General features: G+C 39.7%; 1 protein-coding gene across 1 annotated transcript in view; it reads left to right on the plus strand.

The window, feature by feature from the left end:
- Sos2 (SOS Ras/Rho guanine nucleotide exchange factor 2) overlaps positions 1–19738 on the plus strand; it is a 104930-nt gene that overhangs the window by 14261 nt on the left and 70931 nt on the right. The window contains 2 exon segments of the mRNA XM_040742999.1: positions 13123–13248; positions 19177–19308. Coding sequence (XP_040598933.1) covers positions 13123–13248; positions 19177–19308 — 258 coding nt within the window.

The raw sequence follows: 19738 nt of genomic DNA on the forward strand, positions 1-19738 counted from the left end.
CTGGAGATTGAACCCAGGTCTTGTGCATGTATAGCAAGCATTTTTCTACTAAGCTAAACTCTAGTCCTCTTGTTTTACATTTCTGCATCCACTTAAAATCTTTTTTACCCGATCAGGTTGGGCTCAGCCAGGGTAATCTCTCTTTTTATTAGCTCAGGGTCAGCCGATTAGTGGTCACCTCTTTCATATTTGGTATTTTTTTAACACTTCTTAACTCCTGTGTATGCATGTGTGAATGTATGTCACATGAGGGCGGGAGACTGGAGGTTGAAAAAGGGCTTCAGGTCTCTGAACTGGAGCTGTAGACGGTTGAGAGCTGGGGCAGAGTCCTGGGAACTGAACCATCTCTCTAGATCCACCTTTGCCATATTTGTACCCTCCTTACAGAAATGCTATCCCCTGTATTAGCAGGGTCTGTTGCACTCAAAGGTAAGACACCACACAGGTCATGAATACCAGAGGATAGATAGGGGCTTTGGGATTATTGTAGAATTCTGCTTACCATACTCATTCATTTTATGGAAAATATCTCTACATAACCTAATTAGTAAGACCAGTGGTAATTGCCAAACCATAATCTTGTCAAAGTCCGACTTAATATTTTAGTTCAAATGAATGTATTAATACTGTCATGTCAGCCACCTCACTTCTGAGTGTAAACTATAAGACAGAGAGATAGGTAATGTGTGAAAACTGGCACTGAGTATTTTTTTCCTGGATGAAGTAAGATAATATTGCCTGAAGTATTTCTTAAAGATACACTGTTTGTTTTCTAAGGCCTGTCATCTCAGGAGGGTGTAGTTTTGACAGAAGTCAAATGAATGGAAGGGAGAAAGTACTTAAATGAAAGCAGTTGTAATGGTGTCCTTGTCTAATGTTATAGAATGTAAGTGCATGTGTCTGTATTATGCTTGGAGCAGCATGCCATACCATGAGAGAGGGCATTTGGGAAGGCCTAGGAAAACTGGCCTTAATTATCCCTTGTGAAAGAGTCTACATAGTGTGTGATTGGTGTGGGTATTAAATGAAACACATCTAATAGTTTTGGTCTTTTTTGGTTTCACAAGGAGGAAAAAAGCCATCGTGTGTGTGTGTGTGTGTGTGTGTGTGTGTGTGTGTGTGTGTGTGTGTGAGCATGCGTGTGTATGTGTGTGTGTGACCCTGCGCGCACTCATGCGCGTGCGTGTGCATTATACAGACATGTGGACCAAAGTGCATGCACCCATGCAGAGACCACAGAAGGATGTTGAGTCCATTCTCTTTGAGACACAGGGACAGTTGGCAAGCTCCCATGATCCTCCTGTGTCTTTCCACACACTTCTAGGGTTACAGGTATATCCAGCCATGCTTGTTTTTTTTTTTTACCTGAGTCCTGGGGATTAGAACTCAGGTCTACATTATTTGAACAAGTGTTCTTACCCACTGAGCCATTTTCCCAGCCTAATACTATTTAAATTTTTTCTCTTAATTTTTTTTGTTAGATCTTTGGTGTTTAGTTTATTTACTAGTGAGATTATACATGAAAGATACAGAAGTTTTAAAGAGAAAAGATATTTTATTTTTTGTCTTTTCCTAAAATACCTATAGGCTTTGTTTATTTGTCTTTCGAAACAGGGTTTCTCTGTGAAACAGTCTGGCTGTCCTGGAACTCATTCTGTAGACCAGGCTGACCTTGAATTCATGTTCTCTCCTACCTTATGCTTTCTTGGCTTTATAGACTAATGGCCTGCCTTTATGGAAAAGTGCTTATAGTTTATATGGTATGTGGTTCTACTTGGGAAATTTTTAATAACAAAAATTTTAGACTCAGTAGTCTTTTGTTTTGTTTTTGTCAGGGTTTCTCTGTGGCTTTGGAGGCTGTCCTGGAACTCACTCTGTAGACCAGGCTGGTCTCGAACTCACAGAGATCCGCCTGCCTCTGCCTCCTGAGTGCTAGGATTAAAGTTGTGAGCCACCACTGCCCGGCTCAATGGTCTTTCTTACATATTTGATTATTTTATGCGAAGTCCTTTCCTATTACAAAACTAAGTAGAATCAGATTCCTAGTCTACACTCACTATATTTTAAATAAGTCAGTATATTTAGAGTGTGTCAAGAATGCAGCTAAGAGACTGACTTTGAGACGTGACTGTTAATGGACAGTGGAAGCAGAGGACATGAATAGGAAGTCCCTTTGGGGATGCTGTTGTGGGGTAGCAGTCACTCTTCTCTTCCTTCTGCTTCCCTTTCCCCTCTCTCCTTTCCCCTCTCTCCCTTCCATTCCCCCTCACATTACATTATATATGGTGCTATAAAACCAAAAATTTTATCATGTTCCTAACCACCCCCCAATCTCCAGATAATTTCACTGGGGTCATGAATGCCATGAATCTCTGAAACGTGTTTAGAATTCTTTATGGAAAGGACTATGACTTTAATGACATGTTATGATATGGAATGAGTTTACCTGTGTGTTAGAAACAGAAGAGTGGGACAATAGAAGCAGACCAAAACCAACAGAGGGCTCTGAGTTTATAGTGCACAGTTCTTGACTATCTACCCTCATCAGGAGAATGCTCCCCTAAATATTACATTCTGTAATAGCTATGTTGATGACATAATTGATGTTTAGAAAACTGCATATGCCAAGCACTAGGCTAGCTCCTGGAGTTCAGTTGAAGAGAGGGAGGACGGATCATTTGAACAAGCGGGCTTGAGAGCATGATGGGAGACAACCCCACAACCATGGACCACAGAGACAGCTGACCCAAGCTACAGGGAGCTCACAGACTAAGGACTGACAGCTAGGGAACCTGCATGGGAACGAACTGGGCCCTCTGAATGTGGGTGACAGTTAAATGACTTGGTCTATGGGGGGGCCCTGGCAGTGGCCCCAGGATCTGTCTCAGGTGCATGAACTGGCTTTTTGTAGCCCATTCCCTGCTCAGCCTTGATACAGGGAGAAGGGGCTTGCTCTTGCTTGATGTGCCAGACTTTGTTGGCACTTTGAGGAGTGGATGGGGGTGGGGAGAGGGAAGCCATATGGAGGAGGAGTGGCGGGAAACGGGGAGGGAGTGGGAATTGGGATTGTAAAATGAAAAATAAATATATTTAAATTAAAAAGTAAAGCGTCTAGAGGGAAAATGAAAATAAAACCCTGCATATATTTAAAGGGTATAGTTTGGTAAGTTCTTATAATCTATACACATCAGTTAAACTACAATACAGTGAACTAGAGATGGGAATGGGACACAGACCTGCATGTAGTCCTGCCTCTTAGGCTTCTATTTACCTGTTGTAATTAGATGCTAAGATCATGGGTATTACAAACAAAATTACTGTAAGCATTTTGTGTACAAGTCTTGGCTAATACAAAGACAGTACTTTTGATAGCTTCCAAGAAACTGTCAAATCACATGCGGTGGCACAGGCCTATAATCCTGGCTGCTCAGGAGTCTGAGGCAGGAAGATCATAAATTCAAGGCCTGTGTAGGGTCCAAGCCAGGCTGGGTAACTTAATGAGATGCTGTCTCAAAACAGAATATATATAAAGGGCTTCTGAATGCAACTCAGTGGTAGAGTGCTTGCTAGCATGCATGAAGCCCTCGATGCAATCCCTGGTACAACTAAGTACAAGTCTGACCCCCAAACTAAGAAAATAAATTATGGGGTTGGAGAGATGGCTCAGAGGTTAAGAGCACTAACTGTTCTTCCAAAGGTCCTGAGTTCAATTCCCAGCAACCACATGGTGGCTCACAACCATCTACAATTCAATCTGGTGCCCTCTTCTGGCATGTAGGCAAAACACTGTATATGTAATAAATAAATAAATCCAAAAAATTTTTGAAAAAAAAAAAGAAAATAAATTATAAGAATTTTCCATTGACGCCAGCCTGGTCTACAGAGTGAGTTCCAGGACAGCCAAGGATACACAGAGAAACCCTGTCTTGAAAAACCAAAAATCAAAAACAAAAACAACAACAACAACAAAAAAACAAAAACAAAAAAAAAACTAACAACAACAAAAACTTTTCCAGAGTTTTACCTCCTACTGGCCCTTAATAATTTAACTTTAGCCCTAAATGGCTATGCAGTGGTGTCTTGTGGTTTTGGTTTACATTTCCCTATGGTTAGTGATGGATATTGAGTACCTTTCATATGATTTGCTAGCTCAGCAGCTTTCTCTAGAATTTGTTCATATTAATCCCATTTTGTTTTTTCTTAGTAAATGTTAGATACAAGTCCTTTATCAGATATGTAAACTATACAGAGATTTTCTTGCAGTCTTTTAATGTTTTCATTCTCTTAACGCCAACTTTTTTGTTTTTGTTTTTTTGTTTGTTTTTCCTGCTGAGACAGGGTCTCTATACATATAGTCCATGCTGGTCTGGAACCATCCAGAATTTTATGAAGCGTTGTCTATTCTTTTTAAGACTGTGCTTCTGATATGTCTTACATAATAACTCCTTGCTGAATCTAGACTAGAAAATAAATGCTCTCCCTGTTTTTTTCTTTGGTTTTGGTTTTGATTTTATGAGTCAGTCTCACTGGGCAGTTCAGACAGGCCTGGAATTTGTTATGCAGCCCTAAATTTGTGAGCCTCCTGTTTCAGCCTCCTAAATGCCACAATTATTAGTGTATACTACCATGCCTGGCTCCTAGAAGTTTTGTAGTTGTAGGGCTTATAGTTTAGACTTACGATCTGTTTGAATTAATTTCCTAAATGATGTGCTAATTCTGGATTTGGTGCATGTGTTACATGTGGACAGTTGGCCATCTCACCGTTATTGACAAATGTCTTCTTTGCTAAAAGTCTTTGCACCTGTATATAAATTTCTTGTACATACACATGTACACACTTATTCTGGGTAGTCTGTCTGTTCCACTGATTTTGTTGATTATCTTTAGATCAGTTCCACTCAGCTCAGATGGCTGTTTATAGACACTCTTAAAGTTAAGCCAGGCATGGTAGTTCATGCCTGTAATCTCTGCACTCTGGAAGCTGGGGCAGGGAGACTGCTATTTTCAAGCCACCTGATTATCTAATGAAACTCTTGATTTTGTTTTTGCTATATGATAATGTTTGGTCTATATTTCTTTTATATCAAAGTTGTTTGCATTATTTGAGGCTCTCTCTTCTTATGTAAGGATTTTGAAATCCATGTATCAATTTCTGTTGAAAAGTCTGCTAGGATTTTACATGGCATTTTGTTCAGTGTGTAGGTCATTTGATAGGATTTGGGATCTTATACTGCTGAATATTCTGATCCAGAATTAAAGTCTTTATCTTTCGATCACTAATTTCTTTCTTCGTGTGCATGTGTGTATGGTGTATATGTATGTGTATGTGTTTGTATGTGTGCACAAGTGTGTAGAGGTCACAGGTGGGCGTAGAGGGTGTTTTTCAGTTGCTCTGTCTTATTTGTTTGTTACTTCTTTTTTCTTTTTCAAGACAATGTCTCACTATATAGGCCTGGAACTCACTCTGTAGACCAGGTTGTCTTCAAACTCACAGAGTTTGCCTCTGTCTCTGCCTTTGCGTCCCGAATACTGGGATTAAAGGCGTGTGCCACTATACCCAGTTTCTACCTTATTTGTTTTTGAAGTTAGTGTCATTTTTGGAGAACATACGGAATGGGGACAGTCTTTGAGATTTGAGAGTAACTTTAGAGTGGAGGAGGAGGCCATTGTGGGAGAAAGGTTACCAGTCTGTGAAGAAGTTGTCAGGGAATGCTGAAGGGGACAGTGGAGGACAGTTTCCAAGGGGCTATTATTTTAACATGGCATGTTTATTTTTATGACTTCTCTTATTTGAGGAGATGCAGTGTCTTCAGGGTTGTATGACCATAGACCATTTTCTTATCTGAAATGAAGTTTGGCACAAGAAGCCTAATGTTTAGTGCTAAAGTTGCTTTTCAGGGTATTTACCCAAAAACTTGACTTCAATTAGACATATCTTAGTTTTCATGTATAATATTTCACTGAGTAGGCTCTTTGCCTCTTATGGAAAGATGCTCTGGAGCAGCAGGAGAATGTTTTCATAGAAATAGGGTGTTTATAGTCAGTGAGATGGCATTTGTTGCCAAGCCTGACACCTGAGAACAAAACCTGAACCCACGTGGTGGAAAAAGAGAACTTGACTTCCTCAGGCTGTCCTCTGGCCTTCATATATGCCATGGCATGTGCATGTCTGCACACATTTGTACACACATGTTTACACATACCTATACACATGCACATATGTGCATAAATAAATAGAAAAAAGATTTTTATATCAGGACTATAGTGGGCATGTACAGTGCAGATGTTACCGGATTTCCTCTCATCAGGTGAAGGAAGTACATTGTGGGAGAGGACTTTCCCCAAACCTCTCTGCTATGCGTTCCTTCCTGCCTCCCTTACATGTGGCTGTATATTTATTTTGATTGGTTAATATTCACTTTATATTATTATGACTCATGCTATTTATATTAAAGCACTTTTTGTTTTTAATGACACTAATAATAATCTAGTGGCACTAATAATTATCTTGTTTTCTTGCCTGTTTGGTCTTCTCTGAACTGAGTCTCAAGCTCAGGCTGTCTGCTGGTTGTTTCAATTTTCTTCCAGAATTTTTAGTTCGGTTAGGTATGCTCTTGACTTCATCTGTTGAGACAGTCTTCGAAGTGTTCTGACGTGTTCCAGTCTACACTGGTGACCCTGATGCCTATTATGTGGTTCTTGTCATATAATTTACTTTCATTTACTCCTGGGCATCCCTTTAGCCTTTCCACTATGTTGATTTCTTTTTCATTTTCCTATTTTCATTCTTGATTTATAATTTTGTTGTAGTGCTGTATAAATCAGAGTCTTAATGAGAAGGGATATGTGGGATATATATGTGTATATCCGTGTTATGTCTAAGAATGCCTTTATTTTACCATCATATTTGTTTGATAATTTTTGGTTTAGATAGGAAAACCTTACTGTTAAGCTTCTGGTCTTACTGTCTGGAACTCATTAATGTTTGCTTCGTGTATGTAATCCACCCTCTCTCAATTTTGTAAACTATTCTGTGTCTCCAATATTCTATCATTTTAATTTTATTCATTGAATTGGATGCTAAGGATATTATTTAAAATTATCTTAGGGGTAATGTAGCTCCTTGATTTATCCAATCTCTGTTAAACCATTTCAGCTTGCCAGATGGTTCTCTTAACTTTTTAAACATTTGCTGATATTTGACACAAATCAGAAAACATAAAAAGGATAAACATCAGAGAACATAAACATGTAATTGTCACTCGGGTGGCAGCACATTGGCATCGTTTTACTCAATAAAACACTCCAGCAGGTGCTGTCTTTTATTGGTCTTTTCTCTTTTCCATGTCTTCCTGAGCAGTGGTTAATTTTCTTTTTACTATTTAATACATTTGATTATCGAGACTGGGCCTCACTATGTAGCCCTGTGTACATGGTACATATAGAACTCCCTATGTAGACCAAACTGGCCTAAAACTCACAGATATGCGCCTGTTTCTGCTGACTGGGTGCTGTGTTTAAAGGCGTGGGACACCATCTGTGCCCATCAGTTTTGTCTGATCGTGAGCCTTATCAGATGTCTTCTTTTCACCTGTGTCTTTGATATTGTTTTAAGGATTAAAGCATGCTTTACACAGTTTTCAGTACTATTGTATTTTTTGCTATACTGTTTTGTATGGTCTTGTGAGTGGTCTATGATAACCATGTTTTGCTTTGAATGAGTGAATTTATTAAGCATACAGCAGTATGCTTAGTACATAACAGAGTAAAAGAATAAATAGCAAATGGTAGATTTTGTTAGGTTCCTCTTTGTATTTTCTTCTACATTTTGAAAGTTACCTTGTCAATTGAATTACGAGTTCTTTTGATTGAGATTGTATTAACTTGTGGGTTAGTGCTTCAGGGTGGGTGCAGAGAGGGGCCTGTTGAGTTCCTGGGCACCCATGTTATGATACTGTGTGAGAGGCACCTTGGTGGGAAGCCTCATGGCTGGTGAGGGACAAGCATGCCAGGCAGGACAGAGCTTGCCTGAGAGGTTTTACTGGGGGAAGGGAAAGGGGAGAGAGAAAGTAGAAGGGAGGGAGGGAGGAAAAGAGGGAAAGAGGGAAGGAAGGAAGGAAGACCTGCCTGCCTTTTCAGAGGAGCAGCGGGGAAGAGAGAATTGATATACTTATGTCTGGTAATTCACAAAGGAGATATTAATTTGTTTCATCTTTAATTTCTCTCAGTCTAGTTTTCTGAATAGGAGTCATGTTTTTGGTATGATTTAGTCCAAGGCACATTATTTAAAAAATTATAAGTGCTATTATTTGAGTATTTTTTGGGTGGGGGTTTGAGACTGGGTTTCTCTGTGGCTTTGGAGGCTATCCTGGAACTAGCTCTTATAGACCAGGCTGGTCTCAAACTCACAGAGATCCATCTGCCTGCCTCTGCCACCACCGCCCAGCGAGTTGAAATTTTTATTCCTAGCTTTGTTGATGGTATATAGAATTAAAAGTTTTTTTAAAAAATGAATTAAAACAATTTATTTGTAAAGTATTTTTGTCCTGCATGAGTATATTAGTCTGGAGTTTCAGAGGAAAATAACTAATCACACATGTGCTTATATCCACATTTTAAAAGAGATTTACTATGAAGAAATTGGCTTACACAATTAGAGACACTTGAAGCTGCATGCACGGGACTGGCAGTCTGACTTTGTAATTCTACCAGTTTAGATGATAACTTCATCTGACTCTCAGCAGGACACTCACACATGTTTATCTGGATATATCAGTACCCAGGAATCATCAAAAGGAATAACCAAATCATCTGCAAATTACACTGTTATAATTCTTTTTTCTGTATGTGTGTATGCATGTGCATGTCCGCTAGAAGAGGATATTGGTGTCGGCTAGAGGAGGATCCTGGTGTCCTGCTCAGTCGTTCCCTGTCTCTTTCTCTTAATTCAGGCTCCCCCACGGAACCTCGAGGTAGACTGGTGTCCAGCAAGCTCCGGGGATCCTCCTGTCTCCACTCCCCACACTGCTGGGTTACAGATTTTCCTGTGTGGGGCTGAGCTTTGGATTCAGGTCCTCATGCTTGAGCAGCAGCCTCCATGAACCGCTGAGCCATCCCTCAGATCCTGTCTTTTGAGACAAGGTCTCTCACATAGTCCTGGCCTTTCCTGGAACTCACTTTGCAGACCAGGCTGGCCTCCAGCTCAGAGAGTCCACTTCCTGTCTTGAGACCGGGACCCCATCTGGTACAGACCCATGTAGGCCCCGTGCATGCTGCCACAGTCACCTGAATTCATATGTTCATCGCTCCTGCTGTGTTTAGAAGGCCTTATTTTCTTGGTGTCCTCCATCCCTCTGGCTCTTAAAATCTCTCTACCTCCTCTTCTTCAGGGCTCCCTGAGCATTAAGGGGAGGAATTTGATGGAGAAATCCCATTTAGGTTCCCATTAGAGTTCCAAGGTATCTTACTTTCTGCACATCGTCTGCACATTGTTGTGGTCTTTATATTTGTTCCCATCCACCATAGCAGTACGTTTTCTGATAATGGCTGAGCAAGACACTGATCTGAGTATAGCAGAATGTCACTAGAAGTCATTTTATTGCTGTGTTCCTTTAGCAGAACAGTAGTATTTGGTTTTCCCCTAGGTCTTTGGCCTATCTATCTAGCAGTGTCAAAGATGGGTTCCATCTCAAGGAGTGGACCTTAAATTCAATCCGATATTGGTTGCTTATTTCCACATCTTTTGTGCCAGCAATGTATTTTGCAAGCAGGCCACCATTGTAGATTGAAGGGTTTGTATCTAATGATGCTTACCTTTCTCCTTCGGTAGTGTGCAGAGTGCCCTACAGTGCCAGGAACTCTAGTCAGTAGGGATGAAGGCTCTATCTAGCACCAGCTCGAATGCACCATGTTCTATGAGTTGTGCTGGGATTGTCTTACCATCAGTTTGTGGGGAGCAACCAGTAGCCTCGCCTTGCCTTCTCTTGATCTCAGAGTCAAGCTTTCATTATTTTATCATTATGATTTTATTTTAGTATTCTTATAGATGCCTTTTCACAAATAAAGAAAAAATTTCCATTAAATTAAGGAAACACTTTGAAAAAAAGTTTTATCATGAATGAATGCTGAATTTGTTTTCAGATGCTTTTTCTACATCTGTTGACATGGCTATACATTTTCTTTTTTTTTTTTTTTTTTTGTTTTTTCGAGACAGGGTTTCTCTGTGGCTTTGGAGGCTGTCCTGGAACTCGCTTGGTAGTCCAGGCTGGTCTCGAACTCACAGAGATCCGCCTGCCTCTGCCTCCCGAGTGCTGGGATTAAAGGCGTGCGCCACCAACACCCGGCTACATTTTCTGTTAATATGTTAACATAGTGAATTTTATTACTTGATTTTCCAGCATTAAACCAACTTTCCTTATCTAGAAGAAAACAAACTTGTTTGTTCTTTTGTGTGCCTGCATGCTGCGGGTGTGTGTGTGTGCGTGCGTGCGTGTGTGTGTGTGTGTATGTGTGTATGTGTGTGTGTTGGAATTTAGCTTGCTGATATTTTATTTTGACTTTCCTTTCTGAGTTTTGGAGTGAAGATGGCATATGTATCATTTTCACCTTTTGTTTTTATTTAAGCTAATCTCAAAATAGGTATGTCAGTTTTTTTTTTTTGTTTTCTGAGTGAGTTTGCTTAAGATTGTTGTATTTCTTCTTTAAATGCTTGACAGCTTTGTCAGTGATGCCAACTATAGTGGACTGTGGTCTCAACAAATTTCACAAAACTGAAATCATCAAGTTTTGTGTTGTGTTCTTTTATGCTTCTGGGTATCAAACTAAGAACCTTGACTATACCAGGCAGACACTCTGTCAACGAGCTAGAGCCCCTGAATCTCATAAATGTATGTTTTTGTTACATGCAATTACTGTAAAACCCAATGCAAAGCATCTTCACAACCCTTGTGTAACTCAGGAGTGACAGTACATCCCTGTAAAATCCTAGCACTTAGGAGGCCAAGGGCAAGAGTCTAAGCCACCCTCGGCTACACGGAGATACTTAGCCTCAAAAACAAAACAAAATCCCTTATGTTTAGGAATTCTGAAATAATTCTTGGGTTCTAAAGTATATTAGAAAGTAGGAATTACTTTGATTATGAAAATTTATCAAAAAACTTAGTTTTTCACAAAGGTAGGTTTTGTAGACAGTATACGTGGTAGAAAAGATGAAAGACAATGACAAAGTAGTCATCTCAAGAAGTTAGCAAAACTAAAATGCAGAATACAGATAAAATAGAAATAGAAGAAATGTAAAATAGGAAATCAAGGAAGTCAAGAGTTGGTCCTCGAAAACATAAGTTGGTACCTCCCTGAGATTCTGCTCAAAAGAGAAAGACGACACAAATGCTCATGTAGGCGTGGGAGAAGGAGCCTCACTACCTACCCCACAGACTCAGAGGATGGAAGGCAGCTATGCTCACCACTATGCCACCAACGCCCACTGAGGATGGAATAGGATGAAATACATCATTTTATGCCTTGGTAATTTTCAGGAGTGGTCTACTCTGTATGTGAGGGAAATTTTCATGCTAAATTTTGATAATCAAATTATCTCATGCTAATTTCTTTGTGGAAGGCTTTTCAGTACTGACCCAGTTTGTGAGGATATTTAAGATTTCTGTTCTGTTTTGTATGTCGATAGTACTGATACCCTTTTAATAACATGCCATAAAAAATTGGATAAGTGCCTAGTTTTTTCAACAACTATTTGCAATATTCAGGTATAACTGTTACTTACTGTGTTTTTATATCCAGTCACACTGGATTATTAGGATAAATTACTAGGTTCTGGCTTTAGAAAAAAAATTGTAAGGGCTCAGCATAACTGAGTAGTGGCAGTAAGGGGCACAATGTCATTGTGCAGACTGAGCAGCACCTACTTCAGACTGTCTCTGGGTTTCAAAGGTATCTCTGTCTGTTACTGGGACTAAGAACCTAGTTTTCACAGTCTTCTAGTAAATAAGTAGGTTAAAGATAGCTATAGTTCTTCTAGAATTATAATATTTTAGGGGACTATGCTTTGTCGTATGTGTGTATGCGCATCTATTTATGCTGGAGTGTTTGGGTGATTGCATGAGTATGTGTGTGTATTTGTTTGTGTGGGTGCACGTATTGATGTGGGTGTGTCTGGGTGCATGTGTGTGCATGTGGACACCAGAGATCAGCCTTAGGCATCACTCCTCACCTTGCTTTTTGAGGCAGAGTCTCTCTATTGCCTGAAACTCACCAAGCAGACTAGGTTGATTAGACAGCTGAAATGATCTAGCCAGCTTTACCAACCGAGGGCTGTGATTACAGACATGTACTGTCATGTCCAGCTTTTACATGTGTTATGGGGATGGAGCTCAGGTTCTCATGTATGCAGGACAAGCCCTTTATTGACAGCTGTCTCCTCAGCCTTGAACATGGTTTTTTAATTGTGGGAAGTAGAGGGTCCAATGATGTTTTATAGATTCTCAGAATTTTAAAGAAAGTTTAAAGAAGGTTTAAGAAAAAGAAACACAGACCAACAAAGTGTTTTTATTTACAAATTGTTTTAAATGTTTTTGTTTTTAATTTTGTTTATGTGTATTGGTGTATGTATGTTACATCTGGTGGCCAGAGAGGTGTTGGAATCCATGGAAATGGAATTCCAGGCAGATGTGGTACTGAGAACTGAACCCAGGTCCTCTAGAAGAGGAGCAAGTGCTTTTAACCACTGAGCCATCTCTGCAGCCCCTTTATTTAAAAATATTTTTATTTTATGTGTATAACTGTCTTGCCTACATGTGTATCTGTGCACCAGATGTGTGTGGGGCTCAAGGAGGCCAGAAGGGGATCTGTAGTTACAGATCCAGAGTTACAGACAATTGTGGTTGGTCATGTGGGTACTGGGAACCTAACCATGTCTTCTGCTAGAGCAGCAAGTAGTCTTCATTGCTTAGCCATCTCTCTAGCTACCCTTACATTTTTGGGTTTTAAAATATTCATATTGGTATATAACCATTTTAGTAAAATATTAACTACATGTAGGATTCTTATTGAATTTGCTCATTTCATATTATGTTGCTAGTGCCTTACCTGAGAATTTTTCTTTTCAAGGTTCAGGAGCAAGTACATCCTACCCTTTCAGCTAACGAAGAGTCTCTGTATTACATTGAAGAACTGATTTTTCAGCTGCTTAATAAATTATGCATGGCTCAACCAAGGACTGTTCAAGATGTGGAGGTAAAAGTTATGTTATTTAAAAACCCATGAGATTAATTTTTAGGTCTGATTCTTTGACATTCTAAATTTCTATGAAAACTAAAACCACCCAAATTGCATGTAAAATGTTCGGTTCATTTTCAAGAAATATAAAGGAAAATTGCTAGGCAGTGGTTGGCGCACGCCTTTAATCTCAGCACTCAAGAGGCAGAGGCAGGTGGATCTTTGTGAGTTCCAGGCCAGCCTGGTCTACAGTGATACTCTATCTAAAAACAAAACAAAACAAAACACACCTTCCTCCCCCAGATTTGCAAAATTCTTGAATAGAAACTTTAGAAGGAAGGTTTGCTAATTGTCTATAAGCACATGAAAAATTGCTGAAGCTCAGAGGCCACCTGAAAAATAGAAATTCAAATCACAATGAATTTCTTCACGGCCACCAAAAGTGAAAAAATTTTAAAAGGCTGGTTATATTACATATAGGCAAATATGTAGACTGCCTAGAACTTTACATTATTAGTGGGAGTATAAATGGTATAACAACTATGCAGAATTGTTTGGCAGTTCCTACCAAAGTTACTTCTATATCTAACATATGGCCCAGTAGTTGTACTCTTAGCTATTGAGATTAAAAATATATGTTCATAAGTGATATACACACGAACAAGCAGTTTAATTCCTAATAACGAAAAGTTACAAAAAGCTCAACTTTCTATCAGTAAGAAAGTGTGAGCATTGGTTCCTTATACATAGCTGTCATCAGAATGCCTGCGAGAGGATAGCTTAAAGGCAGAATAATTTATTTCAACTCACGGTTTCAGAGGGTCCAGTACATAACTGCTTGGGTCCCAGTGTTGGAGCAGGTCACGGCAGTGGGAATGGAGCAGGGAAAGAGAAGCCTGCTCACCTCACAGTAGACAGAGCAGAGTGTGGGGTGACTGGGGACCAGGGGTAAACTTCAAAAGCATGTGTTCAGATTTTGTTCTACTTTCTCCAACTTCCCCTACTTCATAAAGTTCACAGATCCTCCCAAAATAGTACCACCAAGTATTAACAAGCATTTCAACACAGGAGTCTACAAAGTATATTTCTTGTTCAAACCATAACATTTCCCCTGGCCCAAAGACTAATTGCCAACTCATAATACAGAGTGCTTTTTGTCTATCTCCAGAGCTTTCAAAATTCTTGACAGTTCTAACATTGTTCATAAGCTTTAACCCAAAGTTTCCAATAAAATCAAAGCAATCTCTTAGTTGTGACCCTCTGTACTTTCAAAAAGAAAATTGCTTCCAATATGCAATGACATGGGGTGAACAGGCCCATTCCAAAAGGGGGAAGAGAGGGTACAGAAAAGCATGATAGGACCAAAGTAAGACTGAAACACATGAGGGAAAACATAAGTATTGCAGCACCATGTCCAGCATCCAGGCTGTGTTGAGAAGTGAGGTCCAACAGGCTTGGGGCAGCTCCACTTCTGTGGTCTTGCCATTTGTACCTGACATGACTTTCTCTCTGAAGCTTACCTCAGTATACATTCCACACACCTGGTATCTCCATCGCAACTTTCTTACAGCTTCACACACTGCCTTCTCAGGGGCTTCCCGCAGGGATCCTAACCCTGCCACTCATTGCCTGCTTTATAATCTGGGTGGAAGCCTACAGGACCTTCATCACTTCTGTATTTTGCATGCCTAAAAAACCAGTACTGTTTGGATAAGACCATGGACTGCCACAAGCTTAAGCTATTGCCAGGTCATATAAGACCACATCAGTAGCTGCCTCTGGGTATCTGAGCAACTGAAGCTGAAAAGCACCTTCCCAGATGACTGGGCAGGGCACCTGGTAGCTCAAAGCCAAGTCTTTTAAACCTCTGTACCCTGAATCTACAGTAGATAGGTTCTGACCAATTCCCTACATGCCTTTGTATCAATTTTCCCATTGCCCTGGTGAAGGATTCTATTTCTTTCTGTGATGTGGGGTGAAGATAGGGCAGCTGTTGAGACAGACTGGCCTTGAACTTACTATGTAGCCTTATTCCTTCCACCTCTCGAGTGCTAGAATTACAGGCATGCACTGACATGTTGGTTTAGTTTTTTTGTTTTGTTTTTCTTTTTTTTTTAATGTGACTAATCCTTTTTCCTAAGATTTATTTTTATTTCATGTGTATAGATGTTTTGCAGAAATGTATGTCTTTGTACTGCATGTATGACAGGTGGCCAGAGGCCAGAAGAGCATGCCGGGTCATTGGATCTACAGTTACAGGTGGTTGTTGGCTGCCCTGTGGGCACTGGGATTCAAACCCTGGTCCAATGCTAGAGCTACTGGGCCACCTCTCCACCACACCACTGATCTTCCTTGTCTGCAGTTTTAAAACATTCCTTGTTGGTCAAACTGCGTGTTCCCAGTCTTTCTGTTTGGCATTTTGCTCTGGATCCTCTTTGTAAACCTAGCTAAAAAGCATCAGTAGCAACTGTGCCACAATATGAACACTGTGCTGTCTTAAAATTTCCTCTGCTACGTTATTTTTAAACACAGCTTTACTCCAAGTCACAGAACACCTTCACAGATTCTTTACAGAATGTAGCATAGTTGACCTCTGGTCTCGTTTCCATCTGGAAACCCGTCAGTGTAGTCTTTACGGCCCACATTCTAGTAGCATTCTTGCCTTCTGACTGCTCCCTAAAGCTAAGTCCTAACTGAAGCACCACAGGCTTTTGCTAGTCTTTGTCTCCAGACCTTCTACAACCCCTTTCCAAAGGTTCCAGAATCACTGCACAGGTTATCATCACAGCAGTGGCCCAGCTGTGTGGTACCAATATCTTGTATTCATCAAACTTTGTCATGGTGATGAAATACCTGATGTGAACAGCTTGGAAGGAGCAAGGACTCATGGTTTCAGAGGGTACAGTCAGTGGTCACTTAGCTCATGTCTAAGTCTGTTAACAAGGCAGTCTATTTTCATAGCAGGAACCTTTGGCAAAGGCTGTTTATTTTATGAAGAAATGAGGGGAAAATACAAGGAGTGCAAGGAGAGAGATACAAGAAAAGACCATAGCAAGATTAGCCTTGTCTCCAAATAATTCTACTATATAGCAAATTCACTGAGGGATTGACACATTGATTAGGTTAAAACCCTTAGGATCCAGGCACTTTATCCAAAAATGTCAACTTGCAAACAAGCCCCTAATACATAAGACTATGCAGAAGATTTCATATCCCAGTAACAAGGAAAAGTCAGGTTCTCTAGAGACACAGAACCTATAGAATAAATATATATTAAAAGGGGAATTATTAGGTTGGCATACATAATATAGGTTAGAGTAGACCCACAGTTGGCTGTCTTCACACAGGAGAGGTGATAGCCTAGTCACTTTTTAGTTCATGAGACTGGATCCTTCAGCAGGCCCAGTCTGCAGCTGGATACATACAGTATTTCTGGAGAGCCACTTGAGGTCACATTGGAAGGCCAAAGAAGTTGATTTCTTGAGACTGGAGAGATGGCTCAATGGTTAAGAACACTGACTGTTCTTCAAGAGGACCTGGGTTCAGTTCCAAGCACCCACATGGCAGCTCACAACTGTAACTTCAGTTCTCAGGGACCCAACACCCTCATTCAGACATACATGCAGACAAAATACCAATGCACATAAAATAAGTTAAAGACAGACATACATATATATACATCTATCTGTCTATCTCCTGGCTTCCCAGGTTAGCAAGGCTGAGAGCATGAGCATGATAGATACAAGGGCAAAGGTAAACAGGCACAAAAGCAGAGGCTTTCCCCTTAGACCTTATATCTAGGCAGCTGCCAAAGGCAGCCACTCTAGGAGATGGTCTTGCTGTCTGAATGTCCTTCTAGGAAATACCCCCACAGGCCTACCCAGAAGCTGTCATAGTTGGTTCCAGATCCAATTACACTGATAACCAAGATTAACATTCCCAGTGGGTAAACAAATACAGTAGATTCATAAAATTAGTATTAGAAATAAAATAAGAAAATGAAATATGTGTGGTAATAGCTGCATTTCACAAAAACATAAGGTACAAAAGGTCATACCCCAAATAATACATGTGATATTTCTTAGAAGCTGCTAGTACCAATGGTGTTAGCAATCAGGGGCCAAGATGGCTCAACATGGAAGGTGCTTGTCACCTGATGACAGAATGATGACATGAGTTTGATCCCTGCAACCCACATAGAGTTAGATGAGGAGAAACACCAACGTTGCCTTCTGACTTTCACAGACATTCTGTGGCACACACATGCACACGCACAATAATAAGGAATGGGGGTGAAGGTCAAGATTATAGAAATGTTCTATGTCTTTTTTGTTTTTTCTAGACAGGGTTTCTCTGTGTAGCTTTGGAACCTGTCCTGGAACTAGCTCTGTAGACCAGACTGACCTTGAACTCACCGAGATCCACCTGCCTCTGCCTCCTGAGTGCTGGAATTAAAGGTGTGTGCCACCATGGCCCTGCTTCTATGTCTTGATTTAGATTATGGTTATATAGGTGTAAAAATTTCAAAATTCATAGAACTGCATACTAAAACTGTTTGCATTTGGGCATAGTAGTACATGCTGATAATCTCAGCACACAGGAAGCTGAGGCAGGAAGAAAAGTTCAAGGTTATCCTGGGTACAGGGCAAAACTCCATCTCAAAAGAAAAAATATGCTCGTTTTAGTACATAAAATATTACTTTGATTAAAGATTAATGTAAATATTATGGATATTTGCTCATTCTTTACATATGTAGAGAAAAACACACACCTCTGTATGTGTATGTCGATATGTAAATCTCTCTGGGTCTACATGATTTAGTATTTTTTGCATTGGTTACATAGAATTTTTAGATTTTAAAAGATATTTATTAATGCAGTTTCTAGAAATTATTTTTGCATTGTACTGTTAACTTTCTTTTGAAGATCATATAATAAAATTGCAACTTTCCATATAAAGGAAAACTCTAATTTAGAATGATTGAGGTATTAGGACTTTTAGGCACTCTTAAAATAAAGACACTTATTTCCCTTTTCTTTGCTATAAGATTTCAGCATTGAATAAATATAATAAAACATCCTTTCAGTAACTACATTTTCCTAAGCTTGGTAATTCAGCTTTCGTATAGGAAACACTACATAATTGGAGTCCGATTCTGATACGTAATTCTTCTTACCCGTATTAGCCGCTGGTTAAATTCAAAATTAGATGAACAGGAGCTTGGGTTGTTTTTATGGAGACCTGTATTTCCACAACCATTCTGAGCACCACATTCCAACAGTATTCTAACAGTCACGTGATAGCTGTTCTTTCTAACTCTTTCCATATTGCTCTAGGGTTACCTCAGGGAGAGAGGCTTTCTGGTGATGATGAGATGACTTCTAAGTAATGATGCTAACATTAAAAATCAAATTTAAAATCACTAACAATTTCATGTTGATATAGATCTCCTGATTCATATTTTTAAAACTGTGCCTAGAGCTCAGACCTGACCCCAAGATTCCCATGTTACATAGGCAGTGTATTCACATATTACACAGGCAGACTGTTGAACTATTCTCCCTACTGCTAACATGATAAACTTAGGAAATTCATATGACAAAAGTATATAACAGAATCTTGATTGTCCTATTGACCTTTTTTCTTTATTTTGAGATAGGATCTCACTGTGTAGCTTGGACTGGCCTCAACTAACCATGTAACCAAGGCTGACTTTGAACTCCTAGTTTTCCTGTCTCTACCTTCTTCATGCTGGGATTATAGGTGTGCCACCATGACTGGTGACTTTTTTTTAAAACAAAACATTTTTTTTCATTCTTGGGATCAGAACATACTACATACCTGCATCTTTTGTATTAAAAAGACTGATCAGGGTGAGTTATGTAATTGTTTTCTATTTATAAACACTTCTGCTGATTCTAAAGGCCCCACTGTGATCCAAACAGGAACGAGTTCAAAAGACTTTTCCTCATCCTATTGATAAATGGGCAATTGCTGATGCACAGTCTGCCATCGAGAAACGTAAACGAAGAAATCCTCTTTTACTACCTGTGGACAAAATCCATCCTTCCCTGAAGGTAATACAAACTGGGGGAGTTCTTTGTAATAAGCAATACTTTATATAGTATTGGTGTGTGTATATATGGTAGTAATGGTCTGTTTGTATATGCATTATAACATGTGTATGAAATAAAAACAGGGAACTAGGGTGTATGCCAGTGATATGCTTTGCCTGAGTGATACTCTGGGTTGAATCCCTAACATGTTGTCCATCCACCCCCAAGGGAAAGAATGAAATATATAAATAAATGTACCCTAATGAAATCCATGACCCATACCCCCTCCATTAATACTAATAATACATTGTGGCACTTAGGGGTATCTTCCAATGACTGCTGCACTACTATCTCTTATCAGTTGTAATGTAGCAGACCCTGGTTCTCAAAGTTTGTTATTAAGCAAGTGCAATATCAAATGGCACTGAGTATTTTTTTTATTTTTTCTTTT

This window comes from Mesocricetus auratus, unplaced genomic scaffold, assembly GCF_017639785.1.
Source record: "Mesocricetus auratus isolate SY011 unplaced genomic scaffold, BCM_Maur_2.0 Super-Scaffold_15014, whole genome shotgun sequence".
Taxonomy (NCBI): Eukaryota; Metazoa; Chordata; class Mammalia; order Rodentia; family Cricetidae; genus Mesocricetus; species Mesocricetus auratus.